Raw genomic sequence first — 23,387 nt, 5'->3', positions numbered from 1 at the left:
GGGGCCGGGGCTCGTCCCGCTCCCCCGGGACGCCACGCTCGGCCCTGCGCTGGAACCGCCCCGGAGCGGGGCCACGGGCGGCTCCAGGGCCCGTCCCAGCCTTGTCCAGCGCCCATCCGGGCTTGGCGGTGCCGGAGCCAGGGCGAACGCTCCGGCCCGGGGGGCTCAGCCCCAGAGTGGGTTTGAGGGAGCTGCCGGGGCCGGTGCCACCCCTATGGAGGTGGCGGCCACGCAGGGTGGTGCCCTCAGCCCCACCGGCCGAGTGTGGGACACGGCGCACCTCGGGGACACGAGGCTCCGCATGCCAGCGCTGTCCTCAGCGGGACTCAGGGCACCGGGCCCTGGGGCAGGACAGGGCTGCAGGTCCCGTGGGACACTCAGGGCCGCTGATCCGTGAGCCTGCCCCCCTCCCAGAGCACATCAGTACCCCAAAATCCCCCATCCCATCCCACCCATCCCTCCCACCCTTCCCTGTGGGGGCACCGGGCTGTCGTATGAAGTTTTATTGCCGACATGCAGGAGTAGTTCCGATGTAGTACAAAAATAACGTCTTTATACAAATTTTTTTCCTTTTTTTTTTTTCTTTTTCTTTTTTTTTTTCCTTACAACAGGCTCTGTCCCGCCGTGGCCCTGTGGCCCCCATGCCCCCTGCACCACCCCCTTCCAGTTTGCTTTAGCACAAGTGAATTGACCGGTGCTGCCACTGCAGGATCCTGGTGTGATACAGCCTCAGGGAGTCCCAGAATATTGCTTTTTGCTTTAACATTGGGGAAAAACAGTAAAAATAAACAGGGAATGAGGCAGGAGTGAACCAGAAGGAGAGAGCAGGGCCCTGCTGGGGTGCTCAGGGATCCCTGCCCTGCTGCTGGTGGCACAGGGGGTGATGGGCCCACGGGACAGACCCACCCCATCTTCAAAATAAAATAAATAAGGCGAAAGAGTTGGGGCTACTGGCTCAGCTGGGGCGGTGCAGGGAGCTGGTCTGTGTTAGTGTTCACGAGGCCCTGCCTGGCCACAGGGCCCTGGCGAGGCGCAGGCAGAACGTAATGCCCAACACGGCCAGGGAGGTTCAGGTCCAGCCCCCTGTCCCCACAAAGCCACTGCTGGGGTGGCCCAGCTTGGACCCCGTCCCCTTCCCCAGCCCGGGGCAAGAAAAGGCAACAACACGCTACAAACATCTGCAACTCGCTCCCTGCCCACGCCCAGGGAGCAGCGCAGCCCCAAACAGCAGGGCAGCCCCCAGCTCCAACCCCCCTGCTCACAGGGCTGGCCAAGGGTGATGCCAGGGCTGGGAGCAGCCAGGAGCAGGGAAGGAGGCAGCTGAAGAAGGTGCTGCCTTGGGCAGGAGCCCTGGGCAGGGCACTGGGAGCCCTGGGAGCTCTGTGTGAGAACAGTTCATCTGGCAAGACAGGCATCCAGTTCATAAATGAGGCTCAGAAACAATCGTTCCTGCTCTCAGCACAGGCCAAAGCTCTTCCAGTGGCACCAGGTGACAAACCAGGATGTCCTTCCCCTGCCTCGGCATGAGGGCAGAGGCAGCCCCAGGTTTGGGCTGGGATGGCAAGAAAAGCTGGGAACAAATACAGTAGAGACTTCAGCCAGCCCCTCCTATCTCTAGGCAAATTATTCTGGGAAGCTTTTCACATTATAACTCATATATTACATCTGTACCACAACTGAGGGGGGAAATGCTAAATCAGAATTAATGCAACTGTAACTGCACCTGGGATATGCTACTGAAAAATAAGATTAAATCATAGATCCTTAGAAACTAAAGGAATCAGTGAGAGGTGGGAGACGGGGCAGGGGCCCTGGCAGGCCAAGTCCTGCAAAACCCTTGAACTGGGGACAGGATCTGATCCCTGCCCCTGACTCCTCAACTCCTGCCTGAGGTGTGGCCGGGCTCTCCGGTCACAGCAGTGGCCACACAGGACTGGCCAGCATGGCCAGACCAGGTGGCAAATAAGGACAAAAAACAGATTTGATGCATATGATTAAGGGAAGTGGGAGGTTTCAAGAAATTCTGCCTTTCGAGAAACCCTGATAAATCCAAATCCAAGCTTATTCAAACCACACGGAGCGGGCGCCACGGGCCGGCCACGGCTCTGTGCCAGCAGCTTCACCCTTGGAAGTCTCCTCCTCCTTTGCCACGGGCTTTGCTCGATCCAGAGAACAGCATGGTTAAAAAGACAAGAGAGGTAGATTACAGTCATGATCAAAAGCAGATTAGTCATCTAGGCTTCGATTTTAAAAAAACAGATTCCAGAAGATGCCAAGAGGTTGCTGCTTCCAAAACTAGCTTCTCCAAAAGTCTCCTCCGTCCGGGGCGGGGGTGAGTGCGTGTCCCTGGACAGAGCTTGGGATTGCTACATTATTCCCCGTCGTGGGACACCGGTATTGCTGTAGGCTGGAGCGGGCGAGGTGAGGGCAGACTGCAGGGTGGTGCTCGTGCTCTTGGGGCATGGGAAGCTACTTCCGGAGGTACCTCTGGGCCAGGATGGCTGCGTCCAAGGGGTTCATGGGCTGCGCGTCGTGGCCCAGGCGCCGCACGGGCGGGATGTTCCCGAACTGCCGCTTCTGCAGGAAGCTCTTGGCCTCATGCAAGGTGTTCTTCTCCTCAGCCAAGAGCAGCTGCTGCCTCATGTAGTTCTCAAACTCGTACTGGGAGCACTCCTCCGTCACCTTCACCTGCAGAGAGCGATCTGTCAGAGCCACGCCTGGCAGCCCCACGGCTCCTCTGACGGGCCTGAGCTACCGTGGTAGCGAACACAGAAAAGGGACCTGCAGCTGGACTCCTTGTGAGCTAGCAGTGCCACCAGGACACAGCAGCTCTGTCCTTACATGGCTCATCCCAGCCCTGGCAGCACGGAGGCTGCAGCTGCCTGACCCCTGTCCCTGCAGCACCGTCACAGACCCTGCATGGCTGTCCCTGGGCAGCCAGGCTGTGGCCAACACTTTGAGCATGAAACAAACCGGCAGGAAAACAGGATGTTTGCTCCCATGGCAGAGCTCGCTGGGAGCCAGAGCCAACACTGCTGCCTCCTCCCAGCATTCCCAGCTGTGGGAGAGGGAGTGAGTGCTGCTGGCAGCGGGGTGAGCTGCTCTCATCAGCTCCGGGGCCGAGCTCACTTCCTGGCAGCTCAGCCAGCTGGATGTGCCTCCTGCTCCCAGCAGCATCAGCCTTTCCTTCCGCTGCACAACGTGAGGGACTCGGCTGTGTCCTCCCCACCCTCCCCTTCCCAGCTGAGGGACACAATGGGTGCCATCACAGACAGACTAGCACAGAAAAGCAGTTCTGTGGAAAGCATGGAAACCTACCTCCTGGGGGTTTTCAGGATTTGCCACTTGGTCATCTATGTCCGGCACCACTTGCAAAGGGCCACTCAGCGAGGACATGGACTGCCTGGAGGAGAGCACAGCATTGGGATCCAGAGCATGGCACTGCCTCAGCCACCCTCACCCACCCCAGGGTGATCCCACTGGGAAGGCCACGGCTGCCATAAGCATTTGCACAGCCTCCCCAGCTGTATCCATCAGCACACTGTGGTGGACACGTGGGATTTAAAGGCTTACTGCAGTTCCCAGACTCTCCTCTGGTGAGGTGAGCCAGCCACAGCTGGAACAACACAGCCTGTGGCCAGAGACAGCGTGTCCTGCCTCCCCTTGCACATACCAGGACGCTATGATGGAGCTGAGGGAATCCAGCACTTCAGAAGCCGTCAGCCGCTGCTGCGGGTCCAGGACCAGCAGCTTCCGGATCAAGCACACAGTGTTCTCTGAGACCCGGCCATCCCTGGGACAGACAACACGGGGTGAGCCTGGCCTGGGCACAGTGTGGCACCATGGACAGGCTGGGAGCACAGACCAGTGTCACAGACAACTTTTTTGAACAATCTTTTCCTTAAGATTTTTCCTTCTGAGAAGCTGAGAGGCCTCAGGAACAAAATGTAAACATTGATTATCTGCTGCTGTGGAATGCAACAGGTGGATCTTTGATTGGCCCATGTTGGATGTTTGTAATTAATGGCCAATCACAGTCAGCTGGCTCGGACACAGAGCCCAAGCCACAAACCTTTGTTATCATTCCTTTCTATTCTATTCTTAGCCAGCCTTCTGATGAAACCTTTTCTTCTATTCTTTTAGTATAGTTTTAATGTAATATATATCATAAAATAATAAATCAAGCCTTCTGAAACATGGAGTCTGATCCTTTGTCTCTTTCCTCATCCAAGAACCCTGTGAACACTGTCACAGGCCAGGAGCGACAGGAGCCAGGAGCAACCGCTGCTCTGCTCCTTCCCACAAGCTGTCCCATCCCTGCTCCTGTTCCCTGCACACTGCCTGTTGTCAGTACTGCTGGGACCCTTGGGGTGCTGAGGGGAGCCCCTGCAGCTGCAGCAGGCCCAGTAAAGCCCAGCCAGCCCCCCGTGGGCAGGCAGGAAGGGCGGGCTGTACTCACTCGGGGATGGTGTACTCGGCAGCCTTGATTTTGCGGAAGAGCTCCTGAGGTATGCTGTCGTAGAAGGGGAACTGGCCGTAGAGCATGGTGAACAGCACCACCCCCAGCGCCCACATGTCACTGGGCTTCCCACGGTACGGCCGGCCTGCAGGGAGAGGGCACACACAGCCTGAGAATGCTGGGAGGCACAGCCTTGGCAACCCCCTCACCTCCCACTGCACAGGTGCTGAGTAACCCTCACATGGGACCCTTTCTCTAAGCATTAACCAAAACACTTACAGCTTCCCATAACATGACACCAAAACTCTTTCTAAGGCACATCCTCTGCGAATGAACAACACACTTGTGTCCATCTCCACACAAGTGTCCTCCTGTTCCCCACGGAGCAGGAATATCCCTGCTGTGAACCAAAGGCAGCAGGTAGCTGGAACTGCTGTGCTTCTGTCCCTCACACAGAACCACCCAGCTTGCAAGGCGGAGGGAATTCAAGGACCAGGGAGAACAGGGAAGGAGAACACAGGAAAGAAGACCAGAAGGATAAAGCTGAGCTCATGGAGAAGGGACTCTGACTGTGGGATGAATCCAGCAACAGCCACTGAAGCCAGATGTAAAGGCACAGAGTGTGCAGGAAGGTGCTTTCCTGCACAAAGACATTTAGACAAACCCTAACCCAAGGCTGCTGCAGCCCCAGGATTCACCCGATGGAAATGCTGCTTCTAAATCCCTTTGGTCACAATAATCAGCACACAGCAGCATGGACAGGGTCACAAAATCAAACCCCAGTGCTACAGCAGAGCACAGGACTCAGGGAGAGACTTCCTCTGACTCACACAGTGAGTCACTGCTGCAGCATTTGGTATTTGTACTAATTATTCTTTGCTTTATAAGCTCAGAAAAAGGCACCTCTCCCTCCTCCTCCAACTTTTCCTGCTGTGACATTTCAGCAGCCATCCCTCAGCAGAGACAGCTTCTCCTGGAGACCCACAACAATGATTAATCCCTCAGGCGCTCCAGCTTCCCCCTGCCCAGGAGCAATACAGAGGGAGGGATGTGCCAAGCCTGAAGGTGGAATGTCCTCAAGTAACTTCCCCCTTGATACTTGGAGGGGAGCTGCAGACTGAGCAGCTTTGGGAGAGTTTTGGAGAGCACAGGAAGGGCCCCATGGGAAGGGCTGTTGGCACACACCAGAGCTGGGGTGCAGCACAATGGCAGTGAGAGCCAGGCTGGGCAGAGCAGGTGAGTCCTGAGCTAAGACTGCACCTTTCAGGGTCTCAAGCAGCCTCAGCTGTCAAGTATCAGCCAAGACAGCCTGTTCAGTGCCCTGTGGCCAGTTACACTACAAGAGCGCCCTGAGAAGAAACATGAGAAGTAGCTGGAGGCCTCACTAGATCAGCACCCTGGAGCAGAAGGAGCAGCTCCTCATAGCCTCCTTCAGCCACTTGAGCCACAACTGCTCCAAGCTCCTGCAGAGCAGTTGGCTTCTATCATCCATCTGGTCACAAGGGCCTCAGGATATCCTGCAGAACAGGAAAGGCTTGCAAAAGCCCCAGGATCCACCTCTTTGCCTGCCTTTGCTCCCTTCCTTGCCGGGAGGGAAGGGCCTCAAACCTGCCTGGCAGATCAGGATGGAGGAGCTCGGCTACATTTACTGCTGCTGCCTGCAAACCTGACAAAAAACCTCCTGAGGGGAGTCCACTGGGGCTGGATCCTCCAGGACTGGCTCCCTCTGAGGGCATTTCTGCAATACAGTTGCTTGGGATACCAGGAACAAGTAACTCATGTGTTAATGCCTCGTATCTGGATCTACAAGAGGGAGAGGCTTTGTGTGCACAGTCCCACCTGTACATGCAGCCTTCAACACTGATCTGCCTCACCTGCATGAGAGGAAAAAACCCCAAAATGATGCTTGGGTCACTACACTGACAATCAGGACCACCCCTGCCTGCTCAAAGGCTGGTACAGGAGCACAGAATCATCAGTTGGAAGAGACCTTCGAACCCAGCCCCAACACCTCAACTAGACCATGGCACTGAGTGCCACATCCAGACTTTGTTAAACACACCCAGGGATGGAGACTCCACCACCTCCCTGGGCAGAACATTCCAGAACTTTATCACCTTTCTGTAAAAACTTTTTCCTAATATCCAACCTGGTCATAAAAGGAGAGCAGGTTGTTCAAACACGACCTAAACCCCTGCTGGCTGGGGCTGACACCCTGGCCATCCTGTAAGTGCTGTGTGATGAAATCAATACAAACTGTTCCATTATCTTATCAGGTACTGAGGTCAGGCTAACTGACCTATAATTACCAGGATGCTCCTTCCCACCCTTTCTGTGAATGGGTGTCACACTGGCCAGCTTCCAGTCATCTGGAACTCCCCCAGTGAGCCAGGACTGCTGGTAAATGATGGAGAGAGGTTTTGCAAGCTCATTTGCCAGCTCCTTCATCACCCTGGGGTGGATCCCATCTGGTCCCAAAGATTTATGAACAGAGCAGAGCAGAGAGCTCATGGAGAGAAAACTGGACAGAAAGCACAGCTGTTCTTGATGGTCCCATGCACTGGGAACAGTTAAAGGCAGGAGGACACCAGGGAAAGCTGCTCTGTGCTGGAGCCAGACTCTGCTCAGAGCCTCTGCTGGAGACAAGGCACAGGCCAGGCTGCTGGAGGGGGGGATCCAGCCCAGACTGCTTTGGCCTGCTGTCATCATTCCTTTAATTTTAAGTAACTCCTCTCAGTTGGTCCAGAAGCTGCCCAGAGGGTCACTGGCTCCCTCCTGGAAGTGAGCAGCAGCTGGAGGAACTGGTGCTCTTAGTGCACAGCTGGAATGCACTGACATCCTGGTGGGATCTGCACTGGCTGCCCCTTGGGCCCAGGGTTTTACCTGCAGCTTAAGGAAAGCCTCAGGAACTGAATTCTGACACTGGAAATAGAACACGTTGTCTGCAGTCAGACTCATCTGGGAACAGCCAGATTTGAAGCACCTTTGAAGTTCAGACAAGCCTTAAGAAAAAAGTCAGGCTCAATCCTCCCCTCCAACTTTCCCAGCTGGAAAACCAGACCAAGTCTCCTAACTGGACCTTAATTAAGAGGCTCTCATGAAGGTGCGTATGGGAACAAAACAGGTGGGTTTATTTATTGTCAGGAGGCACAAATGAGTGAAATGAACACTGAAGGGAATTCCTACCACTGAGCACATCTGGGCTGATGTAGGCAGGGCTGCCACGCTGGTCCTTCAGCAGGTCATCCTCGCTCACCAGGTGCTTCCCCAGGCAGAAGTTGGTGATGGTGATCCGGTGAGTCCTGGGGAGAAGCACAGGGAAGGGGGTCAGGGAACACAGGACATGCAGCACAGACAGCAAGCTGACTCCAGAACAGGGATTGTGCCTGTGGGGCTTTCTAGGGGGCTTGAAGTGCTGGGAGAAGACACACAGAGTTGTGAAATGAACTCTGTCCCAAAGGGGAGGGATTCCAGGGATTCCATGCCTGCCAGCAAGGCACCCACAGGGGCAGTGCAAGGCTCTGTGACAATGTCTGGGTGGCCTGTGTCAGCGTGGCTGTAAGCACAGGCTGTACCTGGCTCATCTTGCAGCCTTGGCTGATCTCCTAGGAACATCCCAGCCTGCAGCACCAGAGCTGCAGGATCTGCCCCAGGTGCTGCCTGAGCACTGGACAGCACGAGTGTGAACAAAGCTGAGGTTTATTTCAGCTGCTGATTGTGCCCTGCACTTCCCAGCTGCCATCTTCTCCACACTGCATCTTCTGGGAGCTAAGGGAAAACACCCTGTGGGAGCTGCCCCGTGCTGGCCCCTGAGCACTGGGTGCTCACAGTCACCAGAGGAGCTGCAGGAGTTGTGATCAGCCTCAGCACAACCACGCCTGTGTCACTCCAGAGTCCCACACAGGAGCCTGGTGGCAGCTCCATCTGATCCACAGCACTGCTCTCCACACACAGGTGTGCACCACACAAAGCCTGAGCAACACCCAAAAACCTCACACAGAAAAGGGAGAGCTGCAGGTACACAGAATTTCTTTATTGGTTCACCCCTACTTCTCTATGGTACTGCCAGCTCCCATTAACAATTTTTTCCAGTGCAAGTCAGCTAATTACAAAACAATTGTTCCATTAATCTTCCCTGTCATTCAGATAATTTGGATTTTAGCTTACAATGTAAAGGTGTGAATACAAAAACACTGTCTGGAAGATTTCTTGAAAAGTATTTCACAACTAGAACCTGAGAGAATGGATTAAGTCAGTCACAATAACAAAGAAACATTTCCAGCCAGTCTCACAGACAAATGAAATAGAACCAAGTGTGGGTTGGCCATGGAGAGCTGGTTATTAAAACAGACAGACTTGTGTTTAAGAAGTGTTAGCTTCAACTGTCAGGAGACTTCCCTGGCTGAATAACAAGCTGCAGGATTTGTTAAGGATTTAAAAGACTAAGTGTTCTATAGGACACTAAAATGTTCAGGGTTGCTTGATTCTATTTAGTGCCTGAAATTTGATCTAATCTGTAATCACTCAACTCCTCCTGCACGGGTTTATGAGGAAACCTGAGAGGCTTTAATGTCTGTGGGGAAGGAAATCTGAGGGAAGTCCCCCAGGTGGGATTGCCTGCAGTGCCACGTTGTTACCTTCCCTCCCTGCCCTGAGAAGGGCCCTGGCTCTTTGTGAGCAGGGCTGGAGCAGAACAAAGGGTTCAGCTCAGCCCCACGGGCTGCTCCTCTCCATGGAGATGGCTCTGACGCCTCTCCCACCCTTCCCTGTGACTCACTGCTGCACAGGCTGCAGCTCTCCCTCACCAACGCTGAGAAAAAAAGCAAAAGCAGAGATGTAACACAAAGAGGGAATCTGGCAAGTGTGTTCAAAGCTTCAAACACCTCCCCCTGCTAGTGGGGCCCTGGGTGTAGCTCCACTGGTGGGGTGCTCCCCTGCACTCAGTGCCCAGAAAAGAAGGGAAGTTCTGCATGGATCCTTTAAAGCACCAACCTTTGTCTGCCTCTTCCAGCAAGGAGGAGAATCAAAGCAGCAAGCACAAGAGATTTATCTTAAAGCAGCTCTACAGAAACAACTTGAAACAACTTAGAGGTGGCCCTGAGAAGCAGCAGCAGCTCTGTGTGTGTGTGTGGGGAACCAAGAAGTTCAAGTTCTGTAGATAAAACCTGTTTCCTCCCAGTGTTAGGGAGGAGAAAGCAGCAAGCTGTGAGCCCAGCAAACCTGCAAGCTTTGTGGACTCAAAGCCTGCAGAACTCCAGCCTTCCTGCTTTTTATTCACTCCACAGAAACCCAGACAGTGTGAAAAGGATGAATTCCACTCATTCTTCAAGTAAGTGCAAAATATTTAGTCAGTAATGTAATCCTGGAGGAGAGAGCAGAGGATCTGGGCTGAACTAGGCTGCCAGTAAAGAACACAGAGCCCAAGGCACTGAGCAGCTCCACAGAGCCCCCAAGCAGGGCCAGGCCACCCCCTCCTGCCCTGAGGTCCTGCTGAGCTCCTGCCCCTCTCTGGGCTGCTCCCTCTGGGTCTGCACCAGCATCCAGCACCTGCCAGGCTCCAGAGGCTCCTGTCAAACCAGCAAGGGAACAAGGGAGCCATTTCATACACAAATCCACGCCGGACAGAAGTGCTTTTGTTTAGATAAGTCAATATTTCACTGCTAGCAAAAACACAGCAGGGCAGCAGTCAGATCTAACACTGCTGTGATTGTAGGACAGCCAGCAGGGCTGGGAATGCCTTTAGCATGATGGAGGGTGAATGATGGGAACAGAACCAACCACCATGTTTTTTTGTTCTTTTTAATATATATAAAATCAATACTTCTCTTGCAGGTTACTAAATTACTATAAAATTGAGTTTTCAGTAGTTAGAATCCAAAAAGAAGTCCTGACAAGGGGTCACTAAGCTGTGTGGGAAAAATGAAATACCTAGGTGGGGCTAAATTCAGTTTTGGAGATTAATTTATATAACTTTGAGCTGGATTTGTGGTTTTGCACAGCCTGCTTCCCTTTTCCTCACCCTCCTGCACCAGAGCACTCAACAAGTGCTGCCTGTGGCAGTGTTTGCATTAGAAATCTGCTTCAAGGAAGAAACAAGACCACTGCCAGGCCAGCAGCTCTCCAGCACACTTACCTTTTGTTTAGCACCATGTTTCCTAGTTTCAAGTCTCTGTGCACAATATTTTTCTGTAAAAAATACAGGAGTATTACATGAGCAAAAGCCTATTTGTTGTAGCAGTATAAATGTCATACTTGCACAAGAGCACTAAAAAGAAATCATGGCATCTGCACACTCTGAAATAACCCAGGTCAAGGTTTCAGGTCAGGTTTCACCCTGAGTACTTTGTGCCCTTCACTTTTGATTGTGATCAGGACAGAACAAGCAAATTTGCTACTCTGAACACAAAGGCAGACTGGGTGTATCCAAGAGACCTGGAACTGAAGTGTCCAGGCTTGGTAAGAGCAATGTGAGGAGCATTCCTTTACAGACCCATGCTGCACTGCCCTGTGCCACAGGGGAACGAGTCAAACATCAGCAGAATCCATTTTTATTACAATAGTTTTTAGTTCATTGATCTCAAAACTTGCAGCTTGAGGTTCTGATCTCCAATCAATTCTTACACTGTGATTTATTTTGCTTTGCAAGGAGACAGTTTCTGTTTCCTGTGTTTGATCAGGCTCTGCTCTCCTCTTTGAGCTTACCACACTGTGGTTCACCTGAGCTGCCCTCAGCCCAGCTGGCCCCTCTCCACAGCCCACAGACACCACATTATCATCCAGAAACGTGAGGAGCAGGGAGGGAAGGGAATGCAAACATGAAGGGCAGGGTTGGAAGGGAATGCACTTTATGGCTTGGGGCATGAAGTCTTATGCAGAACACTGCTACCATCCCTGCCTTGTAACCTGGTCACTGCCTGCCCCGGGAAGTTTTGAAGCATTTGCTGTTCTAACAGGGAAAATTTTGCCTCCCAGCACTGGAAGGGAGCTCTCTTTCCAAGCCCTCACCTTGTGTAATGCTTCTACCACTCGTACCACGTCATAAAATATCACCACGGTCTCCCGCTCGCTGAGTCTCTTCTCTTTAATGACATAATGCTGCAGATTGATCAGATCTGCTGTTTTGTCACTGAAATCATGAGCACAGAGACAGTCCAACACCAGGCAAATGCGCTTCTTCATCTTCCTCACCATCCTGTTGGCTTCCAGATCTTCTATGATTTCACAAGCTCGGTCCTGGGGAGGCAAACACAGCAGCAACCCCTCAGGGCAGCTCCAGGGCACATGCACAGAGCCTGGCAGAGTAAATAACTCAATAACTGGGGGTGATCTCGAATGAGCAAATGCAATCACAGTGCTTGGTCTTTGTCCTGAAGCAGGATTTTAAAAAGATACAGGAGCTCTACTTAATGAATCACAGAATCTCAGGCTGATTTGGGTTGGAGGGAACCTGAAGTTTCATCTCATTCCATGCCCATGGACAGGGACACCTTCCACTATTCCAGACTGCTCCAAGCTCTGTCCAACACTTCCAGGGATGGGGAATCCACAGCCAGGGCCTCCCCACTCTTCCTGGGAAGGACTTTCCCTAGGAGGAGGAGTGCAGAAGGCAGAGAAGTCTCTGCTCTGTGTGCACATCATGCTCTTTATGCACACAGACACCTTGAGCTGAACCCAGGACACCTCTGCAGTGGAACAGAGGGATCCAACACACCTTTCATAAGAATAGAAATCTCAAGGCACAATTAGCATTTCTTCCATGACAATAAACAAGACACAGCTGAGCTGGACATTTGGCTTATTAAAGATTTAGTACAGATGGTCTCAAGTGAAAAGTGTGTTGGCAAAATGTAACCAGCAAGTCAGGCAATACCAACACCCAAAGCAGTAATTGCTATCAGCCCCTCACATCAGTGAACAGCCCTAAAGGCACCAACACAATCCACTCACACAAAAACTGATCAGCACAGTGACTGGTTTAACTTGCTGAAACAGTTTCTTGGCTATTTGTCCCCTCTGACAAGTTATAAACAGTACAGAGACCAAAACCCCAAATTTAATTCTAAAAGATGATAATTGATTTGCCAATGAAATAGGCAAACTGTTGTTCTGTCTGTAAATGATCTCACATTTCCCAAAATCCTACCGTGCTCTCCAGATCTCCTGTTTGAAGCAGCTCTGAGGTGGTTAACCTCAAAGTGCTGCAATACAAGAGCAGGGTCAGCACGAACTGTACATTAAACAAAAGCAGCTCAATCCATCAGCAATCCCTGGCACTGCCCCAGCCTGGATGGTGACCAAGTGTACCTGGAAGAGCCCGTGATGATGGACCACTCCTTCCTGGTTGTGGAGCAGGGAAAGAAGAGAATACTCCGTGTGCAGCAGCATCTTGCCCTGTCGCTCCTCCTGGGTTTCTATTCCTTTATCACCTCTTTCTTCTAAGGTGAGAATCTTCAGGAAAAGGGAAAATTTCTTTACAGTCCCCAGAGGCACACAAATGCCCCCAGCCCTCTCTCATTTTTGGCATTCCCCTGTGTTTACAGCTGGTGGAAGTGCTCTGATGGTTGTGTCCTTGCCACAGGCCTGGCTGAACTCAGCACCATCTGTGCAGAATGCACAGCAGCAGCTTCATTAAAGGTAGAACCATGGAAAGGTGGCTGTTTGCAAATATCCCAGGTGGTTTTACCCTCCTGGAGCTGCCCCATTCAGGTACAGATCCAAGGGCTCTGGGAGAGCAGCAGAGGCCTCATCTCAGGGCTGATCTGGACGTGGATCTGGCCCTGCCAAGGGGGAGCTGCAGCAGCCATGCCCCACTGCACTGCTTCAGCCCACACCCCTCACTCACTGCCCAAGTGCTTCTGCACAGGAGCTGGAGAGCCCTGAAGGTCTGGGAGCCTGCAGTTTGCTTACCTTCAGCTGATAAAAGTCATCTGTCCCGTCCTTTCTTGCCAAACACTGAACAATACTTGGCACAGGGGAGTTACCTAAACGTGGACCTACAGCACAAAGCAGAAACAGACTTGTTTTCCCTCCAGCAGCAGTGACTAACCCGGGTTACATCAGCTGTCACTAGTTATGTTTGCTTGCACCAAGTTCCCTTTTTTGCAGGAGGCTTGAGTGCATTTTCACAAATCTAAAGCCAAAAGAAGAAGGTCTTGAACTCTGAAACCTTTTGGGATAGTGTTTCATTTGTTCTCTGGAGCAACATTTATCAAAGCCCACACGTGGCCCAGCTGTTTGCAGAAATCCTAATTTCTGCATGCCTGAACCACACAGCTCTTACATTCACAGCAACACCCATGGCAACTGTTACTGCCACACCTGGGAACACAGCTGCCACCTCTGCAGGGATGGCTCAGGGGTGTCCAAATTAGCCCAGATTTCAAGTAAACACACAGTCTCCACTCCTCACTTTAAATCAGTCAGCTCCAACTGATTTTCCATTGTGAAGTCTATGAATACAGTTCTGAACTAACAACTATTCTAGCAACTGTCCAGAGCTGGCAGAGTGGCCTTGCCTTGGTACATATTTTGAGTACCAATTGTTAAGTTGTCCCCATGCTGATGTGACAACACATTCCAGGTCAGCAGGGTCGAACACAATCAAAAAACCCCCCAATGAATTAGGTATTTTACAAAATTGAAGAACAGAGTTTAAGAAAACAAACCCAAAAATAAAAACCCCAAAGGGGGTAAAATTAAGATCTATTTCTCTCCCAAGCCTTGCTGCCTTGCTATCCCACATCTCCTGAGCTTGGCCAGCTGCAGGAGCTCCCAGGCTGCTGCTCTGCACATCCTGTGCTCTCAGGTAAGACACTGAGTTTCACACCTGCTTCCCCTCACTCCAGAGTGCCTTTTGCTTTCAGTTTTGCCCGCAGAGCCCCTCCCTGCTTACCCAGGATGAAAGGACCTGCTCTCTTGGCGTTATTCCCGGAGATCCCCGCACACAGAGCCTTTGCCTTGGCAGATGTTTCCCCAGCTCCTCTGTCCGATGCTCGCCGCTTCATCCTCGGCTCTTGGGAGACAACCGAGATCACATCTCTGGGTTATTTTCTCTTGTTATCCCTGATTTCTGCTGGAAGGCTCTCACCTACAGATGCACTGGTGGCTGTGCCTACTTGTGTGTCTACACACAGCCCTGGCTCCCTGCTGACAGACCAGGGGTGGGCTGCAGGCTCAGAGCAGCTCTCAAGGCATAAATCAGCCTCGTTATTCAGGGCAACATTTCCTACAACAGTTGTTTGAGAGACATAGTGGGAACAAGTGGAGATAATTAAAGCTTGTTTTACAGCAAAAACAAGTTTGCAAATTAACATATTCTAAAAGCTCTGAAAGAAAATGCCCAAGTTAGCCCTGTGTATGGGTGTCTGCTGCTGCTGCAGCCTTTTGGGGGTTTCTCCACAGAGCATCCACATGAGGCATCACAGCCACCCACTGAGTCCCTCAGAGGCTCGAGTCTGTTCCTCAAACAGCCAAGAATGCACAAAGCTGACCACAAAAATCAGTGTCTTTCACCTTTCCCAACAAGGGCATAGAAAACAAGCACAATAGTTATTGTGACATTCAGTTCAGCTCACAATGTTTTTTCAAAAATGTATTTTTAGCCTTGAAAAAAGTCCCCTCTCTCTGTACCTCATTAGACTCTGACCTTATTACATCTCCATCTACCTACATCTAGTGCAGCTGGAATTTGGACTCCAGCACATAAAACCCTGTCACCTCAGCCTCCATGTGCAGGAATCAATGCTGTGTTTAGAACTAACACATTATTAAATGCTCCAATGGACATTCCAGTGGAAGGCAACACTGGTGACAACATGTGTGTTTTCCTGCACAACCACTATGGGCAAAACCCCATTTTATTAGATGTGAATCTCATGGTTTGCATCTGGAAATTTATTCAAGGTCCACACATCACCATTATTAAGCACCAACAACTAAAAACTCAACTACCTCCTCCTTATACAGGTAGTGCAGAAAGTCTGATTTCCAACATCCACTTTCTGCTGCTCAGAAATCTAAAGAGAAGTTGCACAGCCAAGATCTAAAGGGCCAAATAAATTCAAGGCTTATGGCTAAAACTAAGGAAAAGTCTTGTTTCAGTTTAGCTGGAAAAGCATCTCTCAGGTGAGCTGCTGGGTGTGGTGTGAGCTCTCCACATCCATCAGCTCCAGCCAATGGAAGCTCTGCTCCCAGTACAGCTCCTCTTCATATCCAGATTTTAGAAAATGGCTTCAAAGACTTTTGCAAACATTTACACGTTCAATGTCTGTGCTCTCACTTTTTAAAGGTACTTTGGGGAGTAGGTGAGAAGAGGAACCAAGCACAGCTCCATTTCCTTACTCAAACCCAATCCCAAGAGTTTTTCCCTAAGAGGTTACTACAACAGGCAGGGGGAAATATTTTCTGGGCTGTACATATTTGTTTTAGAAGATGCCAGGTGTTTCACCACGTAAGGGATTGATAAATCACCTCCCTGTGAGTGAAGTTCACCCTGTGGCAGTCCCACCCTCTCTGTGGACACAGGCTGATCTCACTGCATTGATTCATCCAGCAGCACCTGCCCAGGTGCAACAGCCAGGAGATAAAGGGAGGAGCCTTGCAGCAGACTTTGCATCCCTGACTCCAGCACCTTCACACCTCCACAGAGCAGTGTCACCATCCCACTGAGCTGAACAGGACACAGTTCTGACCCCCACGTGCTCCTTGCTCTGTTTATTCTGCATTCCTGCCCCAACATCCCGATGAACTCCTCCTCTCCTTGCACATCACTGTCTCAGCTGGAAATGTGAGTAACACTTCCACTAGAGAAACCCCCTGCACAGGAGCTCTGAGATAATCCATTGTGCCATTTGGCTTGCTGCTGCAAATGGTGTTACTGTAACAAAACAACCTGAGCACTCACGTAGTTCAGCATCAACTGTATCCTTACTCTTCTTCCAAACTAGGTTTTCCAACGTCTCAGGAGGCAGGAGCTGTCACCTTGGAGAAGGCTGGATGGGCAGAAGGTCGAGGACTCTGTAATGTGAAATGAGATACACTTGATGCTGTGGTTTTGGATTACTCTGGCTATGGTAACACAGGATGCACTGAACCTTTATTTGGGCTTGGAAAAAAGGATTGAAGCTCTTGGTGGGAGAATAAAAGGCTCTGGAAGTTCAGTCCCTGCACTGCTGGACACACTCCCATGTCACCCATCTCCAAAGTGATGCAGGGCAGGCCTCTGGAGCAGGGACAAACACAGGCTCCACTTGAACCCCTGCCATGCAGCACCTGCCTGGGCTAACAGCATCTCAAACACACCTGACTGAGCACCAAGAGACTCCCTGCCACCAGCAGCAGCTTTCTATCACACCAGGAGTTAACAGAGCTCAGGTCAGATCAGTATCTGATATCACTGTCCCTGGGATGGAGTGTTTCAAACATGGGTTTGTCCTGGTTCCTTGCAGCAATATAAGAGCCTCTCTCTCAAGACTGATCCTGCTGATGTTAAAATTATTTTTTCTGTTCAGTCTTAAGAACTGGAATGTCCCACCTGTTTGTGGACAGATGCATCCCTTCCCCCCAGATCCAAGCTGAATCAAACCACTCTCCTCCCTTGTCCTGCCACTGGAACAAAAATGGTCCCTCACACAGACAAAGTTACAAGTCCAGCACAGAAATTTATACTCAATTTTGATGTGACACACAGGATATATCAAACAGCTCACTGGAGAAGCCAGTTCAAAGCCTTTCAGTGTGCTAGCTAAGGCTTTAATGGAATTATGAATCAATTAATTTGGGGACCTAAATGTAATGCCTTTTAATTGCGTAGCTTAAGGGAATTGTTTAATTCCTGAATTACTGCATGTCCCAGTGCCTGGTGTAACAACAATGGAAAACATGAGATGAGGAAAGCCCTTTCCATCCCAGAATGAGGAACAAGCAGCTCCTGCAGTCCAGCAGCCACAGGTCAGAGCTGGAATGGAAAAGGCACCTTTGGGGAATGAGCAGAATTACTCAGCAGCACAGGAACCACTCTTGGCTCCAGAGCAGCTGGTGCAGCCCCCACTGCACTTTTGGGGGGCTTGTGTTGCCCCAAGGGCACAGCATGAGCTCAGTGGGGGTGACACTTCTTGTGTGAGGACTGGGAACCCCAAAGTGCTTGACCCCACTGCTGTGATGAGCTGATTGTGGTGAATAAGGCAGGGGATGGGCTGGGAACCACAGCAGGTGACAGAACCCAAGAGCTCCTGCTGGAAGTTCAGGACTGCTGAGAAGTTCCTTCAGAGAGCTCACACCATTCCAGGAACACACAGACAGAGAAATTCCATCACCCACTGCAGCAGAATTCTTGCCCAGTGTTCTTTCCTGAAGCCACAAGCTGGAGCATTTGGGATGAAGCTGCAGAGCTGCTCCACAGCTTTTTGTCCCTCTCTGTGCAGCCTTCATGCTTGCAAAAATAAAGCTAAAAAATAAGGTCACATGAGCAGCATCAGGCTGCACCTTTTCCCACCCAAACACCACAGTGGGCAGGATTTACCAGTGATGGTTAATCCAAGGTCACATTTAAGCCTGGCTCATGGGAAGCTGTGTTCAACATGACCTAAAAAGCTCCACGAACAAAACATGAAATGGGAAAAAGCTGGAGCACGGCCCAGCTTCCCACATGGAACAGCAGCAGGTTGGTGTCACTGCAAGGAGCAGCGATCCCAGCGTTGCCTCACTCCTTCCCGGGCAAACCCGGCCAGGACAGCTCAGAGCCGAGTCATCAGCACGCCCAGGGCCGGAGCTCGGCTCTCATTGGAAAAGCTGCCCCGAGAACAGGCGGAGCTTGGAGCGGGCAGGCCTGCGGAGGAGTCACTGGCTGGGGGATTAAAGGGAATGTTTGCGGGGCAGATCCCAAGGAAAGCAGGCTGTTGCAGTAAGTGTATGAAATCCGGTCAGAAACACACCCCTTGTGTCCCAGCTGGTCCTCAGAGATCAGGAGCGCATCCAGAGACCTCGAAGGCCAAGAAGACATCATCCCACCCTGGGAGCAGGGAGAGGAGAGTCACCCACCAAGTGTATCCAAGGGTTTTTAGCTTTTCTTTCTCCTCAAAAGGTGAAATTTCTGCCCCCCCCCTTCCCCCTTATCCTCTTCCTCCCACACTACACACAGCACGGTCTAGGGGAAAATTGAGAAAGAGTTATGTGTGGTGGCATGTACTTCATTAAGCTGATGTGCATTTTAATATTTAAATGACTCTTAGTCAGGCAAAAGTTACTTTCTGGACACCGTGTCCTTCAAAGTTTCAGTCACAGGACTTTTGTTTTGTTCTTCAGTGCCAAACCAGGCCCATCCTGTCTGTCCCTCCTCCTGCAGCCAGCTCAGCCTTCCCGACATCAGCCAGGAACAATTTCATCCCTAAAGATAACGTGGAATGCACAGGGGAAGCCTCAGCCCTTCCCTGGCTCCTTGCTCACCATCTCACATGGGAGGAGGAGTGGGGGCATCAGGGTGGGCTCCACTCCTCTCCCTCTGCACAGCATAGGGGTGATTCCCTATGCAGGAATGTTAACTGGTAGTTACTGAAGGCTCTGGGGGTTGAACAGTTTTCCAGTAGAAGCAATAATATATATATATATATATTTTTTTTTTTTTATATGTATATATAAAAAGCCCATGGGATGAGTCAGTGCAGCCTGTGTTCCGCTGCCCTTCCGGGAAGGGAAGCCTGCTCCTGAAACAGAGCCCTGACTCACAGGGTTCTTGGAACCCAGAGCAGACTCATTCAACTTCTTCCCTCAGCGAGAAGTTCGCTCAAAACCAGGCACAGAGTTTCTCTGCCCACAGGAGCAGGAGGAATCCTGGGGCTCTGGTGCAGCACGAGGGGCTGGGACAGTGACACAATCCCCTGTGTCCCAAGGATTATCCTGGGACAAGGACGAGCTGGGAGACAGGAACATCTCTGAGCTGCCCCACTGGATATCCTCCTGCTCAGCCCAACCTGTGCATCAGCAGAACCCCAGGAACACGAACAAGGCACAGCCAGCACCTGGGAGTCCCCACAGGAGCCCAGCACACCTTACCTCCACCCACATGCAGCTGTGGTCAGTCTCCAGCTCCTCAGGGACAAAAAAGGCTTCCACAGGCCAAGTCACACAGCAGGGAAAGCAAATTCCATCCTGGCTGCCACCCCTGGCAGCCAGGGAAACTCTGAAGCACAGGGCTCCAGTGCGTAACTACGGCGCAAGCAACAAGCCAGGCTTTCTTCAAACCCTTCTGATGCATCAACACATGAGATAGCCAAGGACTCATCTCTGGGAGTTCCCTCTTTGGTTACATAAACACCAACCTCAGCTTAACCCTTTCGTGCTGCAGCACAGGCCACATCCAGCAGGAAAACTCCCCACTGCAGCCCAGCACGCTGACAGCAGGACCTGGCAATGCAGCTGCAGCACCTGAGGCTGCACTGCTGCCCCAGCACAAACCCCTGACCCGCTCTGTGCCTGCAGCCAGGCTGTGCTCACCTCCCAAACCCCACCAGGGGCGAGGGGTGGGGTGTATGACAAGGTTTTATTCCTCACTGATTGCTTCTGATGCTATCAATATGCCACAAGCCCCTGCAGCAGGACAGGAGCTCTGTGTGCAGAGTGTGACCCACACACGTGCTGACACTTCCCAGCGAGGTGTGGCTGCAGTTTCTTTCAGCAGTGACTCACCTGGCCCTACCTGGTGAGACAAATGTGTTGAAGTTACCTGCACACACTGCCAGGCCCACGCTGCTGGGGTTTGCAGTGTGACAACACACTGACAGGAACTGCACGCTTGCAAAAAAAAAAAATATTAACCAAAACAGCCTGTTTCACACAGAAAATGGCCAGACAGAGCCTGCTCTGTCCAGCTGGAGCTCCCAGGCAGGGAGGAGACACACACTGCACCTGCCTGGAGCCCCTGCACAGGTAACACCCCCCAAGGTCACTGGGCAGCTCAGGCACAATCCTCAGGGCTCTCTCTGTTCATAGTCACAGAATAGTTCGGGTAGGGAGGGACCTTAAAGACCCTTCCACCCTCCTGCCATGGGCAAAGAGACTTTTCACTACCCCAGGCTGTTCCAAGCCCTGTCCAACTCGGCCTGGAACATTTCCAGGGATGGAGCAGCCACAGCTTCTCTGGGTAACCTGTGCCAGGGCCTCCCCAGCCTCACAGGGAACAAATTTTCCCTAATATTCCATCTAACCCTGCCCTCTCTCAGTGTGAACCAATGTCCCCTTGTCCTGTCACTTGAGGCTCTTGTGAATAGTCTCTGTCCCCAATTCTTGTAGCCCATTCAGGCACTGGAAGGGGCAGTTATGTCACCCTGCAGGCTCTCTTCTCCAGCTGAACAACCCCAATTCTCTCACGGCAGAAGAGCTCCAGCCCTCTGATCAGCTTGGTGCCTCCCCTGGATTCATTCCAACAGGTCCATGTCCTTTCTGTGCTGAATCAAAGCCCATCCCAGTGCCTGTGAGCTTCCCTTGCCTGTCCCAGGCTCTGAAACATCCTGAGGGTCACAGCCCAGCTGAACTTTGCTTTTAAGGAGCACAATTATGGGATCAAACCCTCAGCATGGATAGCACAGAGAAACAACCAATGGATGCAGCACAAGCCCTCCAGCAACGGGGAAATATGTCCTGAATCCTGAGTGCTGCCAGCCCAGGGCTCCATGCCAGCAGGTGAGTGCTCCTCTGCTGTCCCTTGGGCACACCTCACCTGGGTGCCAGGTCCAAACTCACCTGGGGTGCCAGGTCCAGCCTCACCTGGGTGCCAGGTCCAGCCTCACCTGGGTGCCAGGTGCCTCCCCTGCTGCCTCAGAGGAGCCAGCTGTGCCACAGCACATGGCACAGGGGTGGTGGCTCAGCCCCACCACATCAGGCAATGGCCTCTGCTCTGACTTCTCCAGCTCCCTCTGGACATGGGATTGCAGCCCCACACCCCCAGCACATCTGTTCACACTGGCAGATGTTAAGCCCATACATTAAGGCTCTAAACGGGCAAAGAACTGAATCCCCAGCTCTGGTGCAGCACATTTCAGCACAGCCTGGGCAGGAGGGAGCACAACCCCAAACCCCTTGTGCAGGGGGTGGAGATGATGTCCCACGAGGTGCCCCCAGCAGTGAGACCTTTCACACCCTCAGTGGGCTCCGAAAGCCACGACCAGAGAGGGACAGCACCCAGCTCTGGGGGTGGGAGGTGCCCCAGGCCCTCGGGTGAGCTGCAGGGAGTGCAGGGCAGGGTCCGTCCCTGCTCCGACACCTGCTGGTGTTACTCACCCTCACCTACTCACTGCTGAGGCACACGAGGCTCCTCCCGGGCACGGAGGTCCCCAAAGTCTAAATTCAATCGTTCCTGCCCAGACTGAAGGCAAAACCAGCCCCAATCACGGGCTGTGCCTCCTTCAGCCCCCCGAGCTGCTGCGGGGCTCAAACCGAGCGCCCAGCCCGGAGAGCACCGGCACACCGAGCTGAAGTGGGCGGCCAGGGCAGCTGGGGGCTCCCCCGGCCCGGCGGACGATCGGTGGGACCGGGATGGGGACGGCTCCGGGACCATGTCCCCCACGCTCTACCCTGGTCCCCGCTTCCCCGAATTCACCGACAGCCCCAGCTCCCTCGTCTCTCACCCATATCCATGGCCCCGGTACCGGTTGCCCCGATCTCTCTCATCCTCCTCACTCAGTCACGGCCCGGTTCCGGTTCCCCGCTCTCTCCCGCCCCTCACTCACACCGGCCCGGTTCCTCTGCTTTCTCCCGCCCCTCACTCACCCATAGCCCCGGCCCGTTCTCTCCCGCCCCTCACTCACACCGGCCCGGTTCTCCGCTCTCTCCCGCCCCTCACTCACCCATAGCCCCGGCCCCGTTCCCCGCTCTCTCCCGCCCCTCACTCACACCGGCCCGGTTCTCCGCTCTCTCCCGCCCCTCACTCACCCCGGCCCGGTTCTCCGCTCTCTCCCGCCCCTCACTCACACCGGCCCGGTTCTCCGCTCTCTCCCGCCCCTCACTCACCCATGGCCCCGGGCCCGGCCCGGCCCGGCCTCGCTCCGCTCCGGCGGCCGCCTGGCACCGGAAGTGACGCGCCGCCACCGCCCCCCGCCGCCAGCCCGCCCCCTGCCGGCCGCTGCCGGAACGGGGAAACGGCGGCGCTGATTGGGCGACGGCGACAGCGCGGGCGGTGATTGGAGGAGAGCCCGGGGGCCGGACGGTGTTTTGCAGCGGGCTCTGATTGGTTGAGACGTGCAGCGGAGAGTGAAGCAAGCACCGAACGCTGATTGGTTGTGGTGCGATGAACCCGGCGCTGATTGGCTCAGACCGGGGCTAGGAGCCCGCAGGGTTGGTGAGCACGCGGGAGATTCGAACGCGCCGTGATTGGCCAGGGGGCGGGGCCTGCGGAGATGGCCCCGCCCATGGAGCCAGCGGGCCACGCCCACAGAGCCCCGCCCGGCGGCACCGGGACCCCCGGACTGGGACCCCTGGGTTGGGTCCCTCCGACTGAGACACCCCGGACTGGGACGACAGCACCCCAGACTGAGACTGGCGGGATTGGGCACCCTGGTCTGCCCTGCCCTGCTGCCCAGCCCGGCCCGGGCAAACGAGCACCCCCAGGGCACAGCCCCCAGTGTCCTGCGGGATCCCAAGCCCTGGTGGGAGGCAGAGTTTGGTAATGGAGGAAGCAGAGGAGCTGGGAGTGCCAGCATGCTGTGTGCTGGGTGAAACACGTTCCTGCTTTTTGAGGCAGACGGCGCTGCCCCTTCCCCTGCATGTTCACTCCCCTTCATCTCACTGAACACTTCCAGAATGGTGGCTCAGGAGGAAGATGAGCTCAGACCAGAACCAGCCCCTGCCCAGCTCAGCACCAGTGGCTCCAGGGTGGCCATGCTGGTGACAGCAAGTCCTTTACTCAGTAGGCAAGCAAAGGCTGAGCCAGGGGCAGTGG

General features: G+C 53.2%; 1 protein-coding gene across 1 annotated transcript; it reads right to left on the bottom strand.

Moving 5' to 3' along the window:
* Positions 1–623: 623 nt before the first annotated feature.
* On the bottom strand, positions 624–22,533 carry STK40 (serine/threonine kinase 40). Its single transcript, XM_058040406.1, has 12 exons — positions 22,460–22,533; positions 16,362–16,474; positions 14,352–14,471; positions 13,367–13,452; positions 12,764–12,907; positions 11,465–11,692; positions 10,593–10,645; positions 7,646–7,761; positions 4,460–4,604; positions 3,674–3,793; positions 3,319–3,403; positions 624–2,688 (listed from the first exon to the last, which is right to left on the bottom strand). Exons 3-12 carry the CDS (start codon positions 14,461–14,463, stop codon positions 2,470–2,472), a joined length of 1,308 nt encoding a protein of 435 aa, XP_057896389.1. The 5' UTR covers positions 14,464–14,471; positions 16,362–16,474; positions 22,460–22,533; the 3' UTR covers positions 624–2,469.
* Positions 22,534–23,387: the final 854 nt, after the last annotated feature.

The sequence above is a fragment of the Melospiza georgiana genome, chromosome 24 (genome assembly GCF_028018845.1).
Source record: "Melospiza georgiana isolate bMelGeo1 chromosome 24, bMelGeo1.pri, whole genome shotgun sequence".
Classification (NCBI taxonomy): Eukaryota; Metazoa; Chordata; class Aves; order Passeriformes; family Passerellidae; genus Melospiza; species Melospiza georgiana.
This window is presented reverse-complemented; position numbering and strand designations above follow the sequence as displayed.

Coding starts and splice junctions, on each gene's coding strand:
- STK40 (XM_058040406.1), bottom strand. CDS start 14,463: ATGAAGCGGCGAGCATCGGACAGAGGAGCTGGGGAAACATCTGCCAAG. Junction 10,646..11,464: donor TGGTAGAAGCATTACACAAG/GTGAGGGCTTGG, acceptor TATTTTTTACAG/AAAAATATTGTGCACAGAGA. Junction 4,605..7,645: donor CAGCCCAGATGTGCTCAGTG/GTAGGAATTCCC, acceptor CTCTCCCTGCAG/GCCGGCCGTACCGTGGGAAG.